The sequence below is a fragment of the Lycium ferocissimum genome, unplaced genomic scaffold (genome assembly GCF_029784015.1).
Source record: "Lycium ferocissimum isolate CSIRO_LF1 unplaced genomic scaffold, AGI_CSIRO_Lferr_CH_V1 ctg60, whole genome shotgun sequence".
NCBI lineage: Eukaryota > Viridiplantae > Streptophyta > Magnoliopsida > Solanales > Solanaceae > Lycium > Lycium ferocissimum.
Window position 1 is genome coordinate 173,185 of NW_026726189.1, and position 13,832 is coordinate 187,016.

At 36.3% G+C, this 13,832-nt stretch overlaps 2 protein-coding genes across 3 annotated transcripts; one reads left to right on the plus strand and one right to left on the minus strand.

The window, feature by feature from the left end:
- Positions 1–4,085: 4,085 nt before the first annotated feature.
- LOC132045111 (protein HEADING DATE REPRESSOR 1) lies at positions 4,086–7,925 on the plus strand. The gene is made up of 3 exons (XM_059435643.1): positions 4,086–4,410; positions 6,951–7,276; positions 7,412–7,925. Exons 1-3 carry the CDS (start codon positions 4,317–4,319, stop codon positions 7,616–7,618), a joined length of 627 nt encoding a protein of 208 aa, XP_059291626.1. The 5' UTR covers positions 4,086–4,316; the 3' UTR covers positions 7,619–7,925.
- Positions 7,926–8,620: 695 nt separating this feature from the next.
- LOC132045132 (uncharacterized) lies at positions 8,621–13,490 on the minus strand. 2 transcript variants are annotated; one of them, XM_059435671.1, is made up of 6 exons: positions 13,284–13,490; positions 12,247–12,501; positions 11,986–12,159; positions 11,741–11,847; positions 9,769–10,091; positions 8,621–9,368 (listed from the first exon to the last, which is right to left on the minus strand). In XM_059435671.1, the coding sequence occupies exons 1-6, from the start codon at positions 13,374–13,376 to the stop codon at positions 8,803–8,805; spliced, it is 1,518 nt and encodes a 505-aa protein (XP_059291654.1). In that variant the 5' UTR covers positions 13,377–13,490; the 3' UTR covers positions 8,621–8,802. The 2 variants fall into 2 exon arrangements, with proteins under 2 accessions (XP_059291654.1, XP_059291652.1); XM_059435669.1 differs by having other exon boundaries at positions 12,247–12,504.
- Positions 13,491–13,832: the final 342 nt, after the last annotated feature.

Here is a 13,832-nt window from a genome sequence, read left to right on the forward strand (position 1 = left end):
TCATTGTACAGCTTCCATTACATTTGTTCTTTAGGAAGTATAGGGGGAGTGAGTAGATTCATTTCTCCTCCACCAATGAGCTAATCTAATAAATAATTAACTTTCGGTAGAAGGAGCCCAAACAATAAGCATTCAAGGATATTCGGCTAACTCCCGCATTTTCATATTTTCTTTTGTTATTTCCTCTATCGTTGATGCTTTCCTTTCCAAAATACTCAACCTTCGAACCCGAAAATCACCATTACGTATCAATGTATTAAGTTTTCCTAATACTAATAACCGTATAATACAAAGAATAAGAAACGATATGAGAATGTGTGCATAACTAAACATAACTAAAAGTTTCTCAAAGCAGACTTTTAGTTAAACACAACTAAAAGTCACGACCCGCATAACTAAACATAACTAAAAGTCGCCGTTTTCTCCGTACTTTTAGTTAAACACAACTAAAAGTCTCACGGATCCGCATAACTAAATATAACTAAAAGTCCGCCCTCCAAAGATATTCAAATTTTTGCATTTCTAAGAAAGTATGCCTCGATCGAGCTTGCATTTTAATCTTCTTACGCAGATATTGTTCCAACTCACATGCTTAATCTCGGTTTACAAATTAACAACAATTAACATAAGTATGAATTCAAACTTGAGACAAGCAACCCAAGCGATATGTCCAACTTAACTAATATGAGTACTAGATTTTTTCGAATCCGAGCTATTAAATTTAAAGTAACCATAAAACTTTGCGTCCATGTGGTGAGTTTGTGGTAATTAAGTTATATCCCAAAGAAATTAACAAATCAATATTCTTGCAGATTCGTGTGGATCCTCGTATATATACTTCAAAACCTAACAATAAATTGTTCGAATTAAGCGAATAGTAGTTAGTATCTCACGTTAATGACAATGGGTTCGTGCCTCGTGGTGTTTAACAATTAACATACCTTTATACAATAACCCATAATTAGTCTAGTATTATAAATCATTGGTTCAAAGATTAATGGAAAGGAAGAAAATTGATGGCAAAGAGAAGAAATTTAATGGAGAATTCTTGAAATTTCTAATATATAGTGGAGGAGAAGGGGTTGTGGTGTATAAATAGGAAGAGAATAGAGAGAGACGTTCGGGGGAAGGAAAATGGTTATTTTAAGTTTTTAACCGTGGGGTCCGATGTGGACAAAAAATGACCCCCTCACGCGCCAATGAACATTTGAAGTCACCTTCTGTGCCATGTGGACACTTAAGGGGGACGCGACGCATAAAGTTGCAAGTTCAGGGGGGTTTTTAATCCTCCGCATAGTTTAGCTGTGCACTGTATAAAAAGTTGCAAGTTCAGGGGGGTCCCAAGCGCTTTTGCCTTAATTATATCTAGTAGTTAAATGTTGTATTTCAATTACACAAGGTAACTAATACTCCCTTTGTCTCATAGTCAGTGTTATCTTAGCAAAAAACAAGCAGATTAAGAAATCATTAATGCAATGTGAAGTTTACTAAATTACTCCTACATAATAAAAATAAATTATTTTTTCCTCTTGATTAGAGCATGCATGAGTAGTAGTCCTTTTGACATTGGGAATCTAACAATACCAAATTACTATATGGCTTGTCCAATTATCAGTTAGATGTTATTTTAATTTTTCAGCTTTTGTCTAAGGATAGATTTGAAAAAACTAGCCAATTTATGTCTTGATTTCCTAAGGTGACACTTATTATGGGACAAATTCTTTTGGCTAAGGTGACACTTATTATGGAACGGAGGGAGTACCTTTTAATATACATTCCTTCCCACTGTATCATTCTTTTCCCTCAACCCTCTCTCTCTTCTCCCTCAACTCTCTCTCCTTTTTCCCTCAACTCTAGCACTGCCATAGTATCGACTCCATCTCTCACCACTCGCCTTCCAGATCTAACAAAACACCGGTGCCAGAAATGACGGCGCCGTTAACGGAGAACCATTTGATTAACGACAGATGGCTCTGATTTTCTCCTCTTAACGACGAAATTCAAGCTTCTGGCAGCTCAATGTGCAGTAGTAAGAAGCCCAACACGTAGCCCAAGGCATGCCTAGTTATTCACCTCCACCGCCGCAAAGCCCTCCGTATGCTCCTCACTAGCGATGGCGGCGGCAATGGCCGTAGACCGCCGCGTCGAGAAATCTATTATTAGATTTGAGTGTATTTTCTCAGATCTCCGCCGTCGTCTTCTCTGGCCCTCATCTCTCCTCCATTACTGTCTTCTATGGTCGGAATTTTTCTCAGATCTGAGTGTATTTTATTTCTTGTCTCTCAGATTCGAGTATATTTTATTTCTTGTATCTCAAATCGGAGTTATTTTATTTCTCGTATCTTAGACCCGAGTGTATTCATTTTTTTTAGTGTGAAATACAGTGTGTCTTATGTATTTTTTGCCTGTATTTCGAATGAGATCTTTTTGTATACAAATGAATACAATGAATTGAATACAACTGAATAACCCTGTATTTTTTGCATTTATGTTGTTTGAATAGAACCGAATCTAAATACAGTAAGTTGAATACAATGTAAAAGTAGCTACGAATAAATACAGCCGAATTGACTACATTCAAATTCTTTTTTGTATACAAATGAATGCGGTGAATTTTGAATATAACTCAATATCCCTGTATTTTTTTGCATTTATGTTGTTTGAGTACAACCGAATTAGAATACAATCGAATTTGAATACATATTACTGTAGCTACGAAATTTAATTAGCAAAAGTGTAGCTATGCCTTAAAAAAAACCCAAAGTATAGTCATTTGTGAAAATTCCTCTTTCAATTTAGGAGTCTAAGTTCTTTTCAACACCCTGCATACACAATCCCAAATTAGCAAAGGTAATAAGAAGGCCCAAGACCAATCCATCATCTTGGGGCCTAAAGGAGTCCACAACGTCCAGTCCATCCTAAACATGGTGAGTCCTCGGGTCATTCGCAGTAATGTCCTTATTTTGGGGTGGTTTTTAATTTTTGGCCATCAAAATGAAAGTATTTAACTTTTGGCCTTCGTCTAAAACCTCAGGGTCCCGGGTTCGAAATCCTGCTCAGGCGAATTTTTTTTTTTTTAAAATCGCTAGGCAGAGGTTACAAACTGTCACTTGCATTGGAAAGAAGACTCTCTGAACTTGAATTTAGATAGGCTATGCACTCCATAACTCCTTATATACTAGGAGATATACCTCCTGAAAGTTGGGCCAAAATCCTGTCTAGAATTCTGCCTAATTTTCCCCGAGTTTCGACAAAATTAATTTGTTTGATTCGCTTGATTCCTAAACCTTCCAATACCAACTAAACATGGTCTTAAACTCGTATACACTCAAGATAGACATGTCTAATCCCATATGATCTCGAAGGTTGTCCCGCTCTTCCAAGTCTACGACGACTAACTCGCGACGAAATCTACGTATAAAAGTATGAGGTGTAACATCTACCGCGCCTAAACTACTGAAGGACAAAAATTAAAGACCATAAATTAGACGGCCAAAAATGAAAGACCACCACGAAATAGGGACATTTGTGCGAATGACCCTCATTTAGTTGCACGATTTGTCCTTCAAATAGGCTGGTCTTTAATTTTTGTCTTTCAAAATCGAGCTCACGTCTAGGGGCCATAAAATCTTTAAGGATGCGAGATATCTTTTTTGTGAGATATTATGATACGAAAACATAAATTTATGTCCGTAAAAAAAAAAAAATTTGTTTGGCTAAAAATTAAAGACCAACACAAAATAGAGCCAAAAGTGCGAATGACCCATGGAGAGTAGACTCCCGACGGACGCGGGTATAACCTTTCGTCAAATTGCTGGACTCCGTTGACGATGGGTGTCTTTAGAGAAGAAATCACAAAAACCCACGTAGCATTTTGTCCCAACTAGGAAAAACAAAAAAACAATAAAAATAAGGTGTGGGATCCGGCATGGATAGGAACACAAAACAAGAAACCAAGCATCACCAAGAAAAACAAAAAAACAAAATAACAGATACAACAATTAAATCAGAACCGTTAAATATAAGCCTTGATCATTTCGTCACCCTCTATGCTTCTTTCCTAAACCATATCCTCTTTTATACTACTTGTCAAAGAGACAAAAATAGGGCCTCAATATTTGTGTGAAAAAATAAGGTGGGTAATAAACGTTTCTTGATCACACCTACAACGACCACCAACACTAAGTTCAACTCCTACGCTATCAATTCTCTCTCTTTTTGGCTCATAGAATTAAAAAAGACAAAAAATTAAGAATTTTCCTTTATTTTCATCTCTCTGTTTTTGGATGAGTTTTTGAAAGTTGAAAGTGATATATATGGAGGTAAATAAGCAGAAGATGGAAGGGATTCTTGAGGGATTTTCACCAGTTACTTCAACTCCTGTTTTCTGGAAGTCAAGGAAACGATCTGGTACTCTTTCTCTTCCCTTTCCTCTGAATTTAATTGTTGATTGCATGTATGTAATTTGTTGACGGGATTAAGTTGAAAAAATGGAGTTGATTGATTGTGAGTTGCATGCGGTACACTAGATCTCTCTCTGGAAAGTGGAAATGACTAGGATATATAGACAGAGCCAAGATTTGAAGTGAATTCTTGTCATTTTGAGTTCTAAAATTATTACTCTTTCTAAAAAACAAAATAACACCTTTAACATATTTAACTCTAAAATTTCGTTTGGCTTGTTTTAGAACTCAAGATTCAAAAGTTTCATTTCTTTTTTAAACTTGATGCCCTGTCAAATACCCCATATAAATTGGGACGGCCAGTAATAATTATTGGAAATCTTCTTCGCTTTCTGAATAGTTCAAAATAATTGATGTTTTAAGCTTGGGTTAAGGAATTCACTAATTCCTAAAATTAAGAGGGATTTGGACTAAAATATCCTTAATTATTGATTTTCTTTTCTTGATTTTGTAAAACATCAATTATGTTGGATTTCGGAACAGCAGAGGTTGGGGGAATAGAGGGTAATTTCGTCAAACGGTAGCTAGATTCGGTGGCGACTTTGCCGACACGTCATTGCTATATCTAGCTAATAACAAAGTTTGATCTTTGAATAAAAACCAATTTCTTGTAAATTACTCCGTGACTTATTAGTATTATAATATTGTTTTTGGTTGTCTTTGTTGTGACGAGTGTGTCCGGATTAATTCATTACATGTTTCTTCTGCGAATTTTCACTTATTTGTTAAGGAATTTGCCTGTATAAGTATAAGCTATGACCGGTTCCTGTTATAATATTTTATTTTAGAAAGACTACTCTTTTTCACACGGATCTTGTCTAAGGATATGGTGACTTGGCCCTACGTTGTTGACTTGTATTTTTTAATGTACGCATGTTTTTTTTTTTTTTCCGAGTGGACCCTTTAATTTATTTGGAAATTCTTCGAGATGCGTTTGAAGATGAGTTGTGGAGCTTTAGTGGGCGTTTGGCTATAAAAATTATTCACATTTTTTCGATTTTTTTTTTCACTTTGGCTATAAAAATTATTCATTTTTTTCCGGAGTTGTATTCTGGAATACTGAAAACAAGAAAAACTTATTTTTCAAAATTTTTCAATTTTTTTCACTTTTTTACACTACATTTCACCAAAAACTACAATTTCAAAAACTATGGCCAAACACAACTCCAACTCCAACTCCAACTTTAAAAATTCCAAAAAAAGTGAAAAAGTTTTTGGTATTTATGGCCAAACGGGCCCTTAAAAAGACTTGCGAAGAATTGTCCAAAATTAAAAAGCAAAAGGGAAGTTTCGGGCTAAATTATAATCCCACTGTATCAAAAAGAGTATCCATTTACCCTTTTTTTCCTCAAAAAGAGTGTCCACTTATCAAATCAAGAAACGATTAACCTTATTCTTTCAAAATTGCCCCTTATTAAGTGATCAAATCTCAATATCTATTTAGTTAGGAATATTTTAGTCAAATTACCTATTTTTGCCTAGGAGTTAGTATTTTCTTAAGGTATGTGCAAATGGTTAATTGGACACTCTTTTTGATCCGGAGGGAGTATGTGTTAAAATTTTCAGTAAATAAGTACAAATGATATATTTCGAACCAAGTAAATCAAATGGATTGTGGTAGAATCATGAACTCTAACTCACAAAGGTCAAATCGTGAATCCGCCACTGCCTGATAGTTTTTTCAAGAACGATTGTCAAATAGCATTCTTGTTTCTTCCATGTGATCAACTGGAGAAGATTAGTACTTAGAGCCTGTTTGGATGGGCTTAAAATAAGCAGCTTATAAGCTGGAAACAGCTTATAAGCCAAAAAAAATTAAGTTGGGGTAGGCTAACTTATTTTTTTTGGGCTTATAAGCTGTTTTCAGCTTATAAGCTGCTTTAGATAAGCTAAGCCAAATGGACCCAATTATTTTTTTGGGCTTATTTTATGCACAAAATGGCTTTAAGCTGGCTAGCCAAACACTCAAAAAAGCTAAAAACAGCTTATAAGCAGCTTATAAGCCAATCCAAACGGGCTCTTAGTGAGCGGATGAGCTCTTGAGCTTCGTATATGGAATTTTTCTAAACTGGAATAGTATTTCCAACAAAATATTATTTAGATGATGGGCTAGCATATCAGACCTTTGTTAAATCTTCATATCACTTCTGTTAGATCTATAAAAATCACAGGAAAGTGAAGCAACGGGTCAAAGGGAAAATCGATTAAGATGCTATAATACCAGTGTCTAATTGGCACAAGGAATATATTGTTTATGTTGACAAGAGTGACTCGTGATATTTGAACTTGAACCAGTCATCAACTTCTGAACATACTATAGTTGTGCTGGTTTTTTGGAGAATATAATTTTGAAATTGTAGTCCTATTGCATTTCATGCTACTCAAAGGTAGTAAACTGATGACTATAAGCCCAATAAACACACATTTCACACAATTCATATTTTGTATAATACATTCTTCATGCTGAGAAAATACTTCACCTAGTAGCCAGTGTGAAGAACTTGGACAACCAAGTCACTGCTAAAGCTGATGAAACACCTCAAAAGCAAGAAGAGTCTTCAGCTGATGAAAAGATGCAGGAATCCCAACCCTCTACTGAACTTACTGAGCGTAGGAAGGCGCTATTTGAACCGTTGGAGCCAGTTACGAATGCAAATGGTCGAAGGCCGTCAGCTGAATCTTTGCTACCCCCACCAGACTTTGACGCTGCTTGCTACCCCAAAGGTTGGCTTGCTGGAAAGAGACGGAAGCTTGTAAATGTGGATGTTGTTGAAAGTATGCGAAGAATCGCTCTACAGGAAATGAATAGAAAGGTGATGTTCTCAAAATTACCATTTGTTTGCTTCCTAATCTACATGTTCTGTTTTTGCTATCTCCTTATGTGTTCAATTTTACATCTTGCCCAGTTTAAATTCAACAGAAACACTAAACATGTGACAATACTGCAGGATCGTGAGATTGACGGTCTGAACGAACAGTTAGAAGCAGATGCTCAATGCCTGGAACATCTGCAAATACAGCTGCTAGAAGAAAGAAGCAAGCGTGCCGATGTAGAGAGGCAAAATGCTACGTTGCAAAGCCAGATAAATATGCTTATGAATATGATGCAGGACAACGATGATGGCATTGATGATGAAGGTACAGATGATTCTTAATTAGTTGGCTTCTTTATTTTTTTGTAGATTACTTTAGACAATTATAGGACAGATATAGAAGGTGGTTGTTGTGCTTTCAAGATGTAATATATATCTATCTGCGAATGCCGCTAGTGTGATTCGCACTACTATTTGCTGTTTAAAAGCGCTACTCCTTGTGTAAGATGTCAGTGTGTTAATACTTCCTTTATTTGATCTAGTGTAATGGGCAAGTGGATGATGTTCTCAAACCTTATTACATTTGGCCTTGTCACCGCCTCTTAACAACGTTATGACTTTTATGGTGAATGGCAACAGTTTCTGGAAATGTTACTGAAATTGCAAGAAGCCTGCTTTTCTTTGAAATTTCAAGTCTCGTCATAAATTGTCAAATAAAATGAAAGGAAGTATTTAGAGCCCGTTTGGCTTAGCTTATAAGTTGCTGAAAATAACTTATAAGCTGTCTTCAATTTTTTTAGTGTTTGGCTGGTCAGTTTATAAGCCATTTTGTGCTTAAAATAAGTCCAAAAAAATAAGTTGGCCCGTTAGACTTAGCTTAAAAAAAGATCTCAATTTTTTTTTTCTTTTTTGGCTTATAAGCTGAAACAGCTTATAAGCTGCTTTTTTTTAAGCCCATCCAAACAGGCTTTCAATCATGCGAGTGAGTGTACTGTCTGTGGCAAATGCTGTACCATTGGGCTTGTGGTTTGGTTGGTATTTCATTCAAAAAGTTTTAGACTGAAGACCAATAGGGCAATCCCTGACTTGCAATGTTACAAAGTCGAGATAGTAAGAAAGAAGAAACCAAGATTTACATTCATCAAACAAAACCAGAATTTTCATTTTACAAAAAGAAAATTAAGAAGGATTTCGAAAGACTTCCGAATGAACAAAATAACAATCTATCCTATTCTATGTGAAGATTCTGTTTGTGAAAACCACTTAGTTGCATGTTTTGGTAAATTTTAACGCAAAATGATGAAACCGTGTCATTAAGAAACTATTCAGACGATTTGAGAAATATTCCACAAACTAAAATAGAAGACGACTATATATACTATATCCGCACAACATCTAGAAGGCTTTGATTACAAGTCAAATCCTAAACTGGACACTGTAGCTAAGCAGTGTCTTGGAGGACGCTATGCCTGCTATATACAAGTAACTTTACCATCCTTTTGGATGATGATAAAACTAAGCTGATGCTACCTAGCTTGGTAATCGGAATCTTCATAAATATTGAACAAAAACTGAGGCAACGATGCAATTCTTGGCAGATTCAGTAACAGATCCCCTACCGAGTCTTTTCTTGACATTGACGGAGCTGGATCATTCGATTTATCCTCTGCTGCAGAAGGATCTTCTGCGGGAAAGAAACTGATCAATTCATCAGTTTTCTTTCCTCCAACTGCAACATCGCAATAGTTTTCACTCTTATGAGCTGTTGCAGGATCCTTCTGAAGAAGACAGCACAGAGAATTGACCCTTGTCATGAGGGATTTCTCATCTGATGCTGGCATATTTTGAGTGTCACTAAACAAGCACCTTGAGATCTCTTCCAGAATCTGCAAGCTTTGCCGTTCATCACTGGACAGGTTTATAACTTCAGAAGTTCCCTGCTCAGACAAACGTTGTTCAAAGTGGCTCACTAAATCTTTCATTGACATGGAAGGATGTAGACCAGGCACTTGGATCTGATCTAGGTTCCTGAGGCCTTTCAATTGCTCCATATCTCTACTCATGACATCATGAATTGCCCTTGTATCCATCACTGCAGGTTAAAGGACAGTGCATCTAATTAAAAGGCATTCACGGAAAGCAAGCCTTAACAATGACATAATTATTTTCAAAAGAAACTAGAACTGATTCAGGATCAGTTAAGACCATATCATGATTATGTGCAATAAAGCCTCAACTATAATTTGGAGGTGTCGATGGTCTTGATTATAGCAAATTGCTCAAGATATGCTTAAACACAACTTCAAGAAACAAATGAAAACTGTAGCAGCAGAAATGGAATGTAATCTCTAGAACCACCACAGCCCTTCTTCCACCAAGCAAACATAAAATTAAGAAACGTAAAGAAGAGAGAAATAAGATGCACCATGCAGAAGAATCGAACTTCTCAAAAAGCTTAGGGTCCTACTAGACGAGCATTAATATATAATTACCTGAGCTTGGTGAAGGTGTTTCTGGATGAATGTTCTCCAATCGTCTACTAACAAAATCTTGCTCTCCGTTTGAAGAAGAAGAATGGGCTCCTGAAGGTGAAGCGGCACCATGCAAGTTGAGAAAGGTGGTACTTCTCTCATTATTCATATTAAATTCCGAGTGCACATTTGGGTCATCAAATCCTGAAATTCTGGATTCAAAATGTGGAGAATCTAGTGTAATCTCTGGTTGTTGACTTAGGAAGTTCAGACGGGGATCACATTGAACAAGCTTTTCAAAATGCTTTCCTAGCAAGCCTTGTCCACACTGTAAGTAATGTCGCCTACAAACAAACAAAAAAAGAACCAATTAAAAAGGGAGGAGAGTTTTAACATCAAAACTGAACCCATTGACATAATAATCAAGGAAATGCCAGCAATTGCGATCACAAATAGGTCTAACTAAGCAAGCATAGAAACATCAATACCATCATGTCAAGTTCATACACAACTTAAACACAATAAATGACAAAAGGCCGATCCGGATGACTACAGCCCCGAAAAATGGGATTTAGGCCTTCAGGGTGCTGCAGGTCAGGTTCAGCCGGCTGATTTATTATTTTATTTTATTTGACAGAAAGGGGACCCTAAACAATCAAATTTTGGAGAAAATCTATTACCTTTAGTCTCCATTGAATTCACTTTACTCAACATCAATCAGGCAATGATTATTAGGTTGTTATATAGGTGGGCTCTTATCAAAAGAAAAAAGGAAAGGTTACTTCATAACAGATACAAATTGAGTCAACCATTGAAACTTCATTACAACTACTGATATTTCACCAAAGTCTCGACCAATTAAAACATTAACTAAGGTATTTTACATGATTTGTCTGTTTTATGCAATTTTTATACATTTGTAGAAAAGTGATACTTACGAGGAATTTCTTTGTCAAAGGGTTGAATAAGGGCGGCATTATGTGGACTTGAGAGGGTTTAAAATTTCTCTGGCCCTCTATGTAGCCTCCGGTGTCCTCAATGTAGTCTCTAGTGTTTCTACTTGTACGCTATGAGAATGCAGCTGAAATGACCACACTAAAGCCCTCTACGTACATAGGGTGGGACAATAGGTTTGTCTAAATTAGAAGAAGAAACTTAAATCCAGATGAAATGCCGAAGTGACGTGGTTTAGTTTGATTCCATACTTCCTCGGAAAATTTCTACTATCTACTACATAATTATCAGACGACCTAACATACTGAAGACTTTAGTTCTTGTTTAAGAAATCTTCACATATTGTAGTATTCAAGCTGTAATACAGGAGGTGCAACTATTTCAAAAAATACAGTTTATGCATATACACCCTGTAGTGTATTGGTATGCCAGGGACTTGCTAAGGACAAGCTCTACGTTCAATTCCGAAAAATGCTCTAAGTGATATCCAACAAATAAACGAACAAAAAAGTGAAAATATTTAGGTTAGTGTTGATCACATGCAAACTACAGTCTCTACATAATAAAAACAAGATATGATTTCTAACTTTATAGAATAAAAAGATGTAGAACAACATTAGTGGAGAAATTTCCCGACAATTAGCTGTCAGTCACTATCTGACACTTCTAGTGAACGATAGAATAAGCAACAGATTAGGCACCCAATAAAGTGGGATGAGAATCATGAGATCACAGGGCCAAATCCAAGCTGAGGCAAAAACACTAGGTAATTTCTTCCCATCTGTCCAAACCTTGGTGACAGAATTACCTAGTATTTGTGCTAGTGAGAGGTAGCAGGTACCCGTAGAATTAGTTGAGGTGCACGCAAGCTGGCCCCGACACCACAGTTATTAGAAAGATAAGGCAACAAATGAGTACTCGGGGAGTCAGCGTCCCAGAAAAACAAGGAAAATCTGGTAAAGGCAACTACTATAAGTGCCGGTGCATAAACACATCAAAGATAAATTGCTAACAAGTAAAAACAAGATCAGAAACATACTTGTGTATGCTAGCCTGTCCTCCAGTAAAATCAGATGTTGCTTGCCACAGAGTATGCTTCCTAGGTTGTGGATTCGTCTCCCTGAAGAAAAGAGGTTGTGTTGCTAGCTGCAACACAAGAATCTTTAAGTACTTTCATCACCTTTAGGGTAATAGTTAAGAGTATTATGGAAGTAAATTCGCCAATAGCGGCAGGAAACAGTTCCACAATAATAACAACAAAAGAGATGGCTCATCACCACTTACCACTACATCTAAAGTTCCAGGTCCATCATCGGGGTAACTTGCCTTCAAACCCATAATATCCGACCACTGGATTTCTATCTTATTCTTGAGACCACCATCAAGGACTTCCCAAACAAGTTTATGCTTCGCAAAGTAGCATTTTGCTACTAAGTCCCCTTCGTATCTCGACTTATACTGCACATACACAACAGAATTCCAATCACTTCTAAACTTCAACTTATAGATTACAAACTATACTCAAAACTAAAACATCAATATTACCTCCCAACTCCCAATTCTCAGAACCGTGGCAGGAAAGTTCGAGGCTTTGAGCTTTTCGATAGTTCCAGAGTTACCCTTCTGCTCCGTCTTCCCATGATTTCCCACCTTTGAGTTGTTCCCCTGAGTAAGCTTCATCTGGATCAAATCCAAGAGTGATGGGCTCTTCCTTAGGCTCAAACCTAATGGACTCGGCTCATCTAACGGGTTGTACTGAGACGGTGGTACTGGGTATCCATCAGCTCCTACAACTAATTGCTGCTGTAGGAAAAAGATACGCGATTCATATAAGCTAATCATACAATAAAACTTCACAAGAATCACCCTAGAGCAGTATAAAATGGCTAGCTAGTAATAATCCATCAATAAGCATAAGTCTACAACTTATACCCATTCAACCAATAATCATTCTTCTATAGAAATTAATAAAAGTTTTATATATGACACTCTTCCATTTTGTTGTCTTCTACACCTTTCTATATTTACATACTGTTAGATCCTTGATCTTTGGTAAGGATAATAAGCACATAAAATTAGATCCATTTTTGAGGGGATTCATATTAATATTATCAATCAGAATAATTCAATTAATACATCTAATTTGCTATGTGTAAGAGAAAGTCACTTAGCAGGAAATTGCAAGTAATTATACTTAATAAGCATTGATTTACAATCTATAATAAATGGTAAGTCGCCTGCTAAATTAATTAACTTAAATCCTTAACCTTAACATTCTATTTTGAAATTAATAGCCCTTATTTATATTAAACTTATGTCTAGAAAATCTTTTTTTTAAAGCTCGTGTCCACTTAACGCTATAATGAAGATGAAGGAACATATACATCTGTTATTACTATATGCTATATAGCAACCCAAGCACAAACACAAAATCTGTAGACAATTGAAAGGCACAGAAATTGAACAGAAAAAAGAAAAAGAAGAAGCATATCTAGAAAACAAAATTAGCACAGAGCATGTGTACAAATTTGTGAACATGCAAAAAGAAGTAAAAACAGAGAGACAAAGAGAAGAGAAGAGACTTGGATAGAAGAGGAAAGTTTTGATCGCTTGTTAAGTGGGCCATGTGCTTCATCCAAAGCATCCTCTAATTCCACCTTCATCAATTGAACCATAGTTGAAAACACAAAGAATTGTTCTTAAACTAAAATATCTAAAACCTCTTATGTTTGTTATGAAGAAGAGAAATCAATGTTCGTCTTTACTACTACTCCCTTAATAATTATAAATTGACAATGAAGCTTCCACTATATGTATATATACACTTATAAAAATAAAAGTAAGAACACGTGTCCATTACACGCGCTTGTAATGTACAATTGGTGTGCGCTGGCGGCACGTGAGTCACGTGAGGAGTTTTGGATAAAATGCGTGACAGGGCATAAATTCGGGAAGGTTCGGGTATCGGCTAGTGGGAACGGCTGCGATGGGGTAAAGGTGACACGTGGAAGAATCTAACGGTAGATGACACGTAAAGGCTGAATTGGATGGGCTGCGTTTTGGATAATGTTTTGGACGGATTGCTTTTTAGTTTTTTTTTTTTTTTTTAATATTATTTTGTCGGGTTTTGG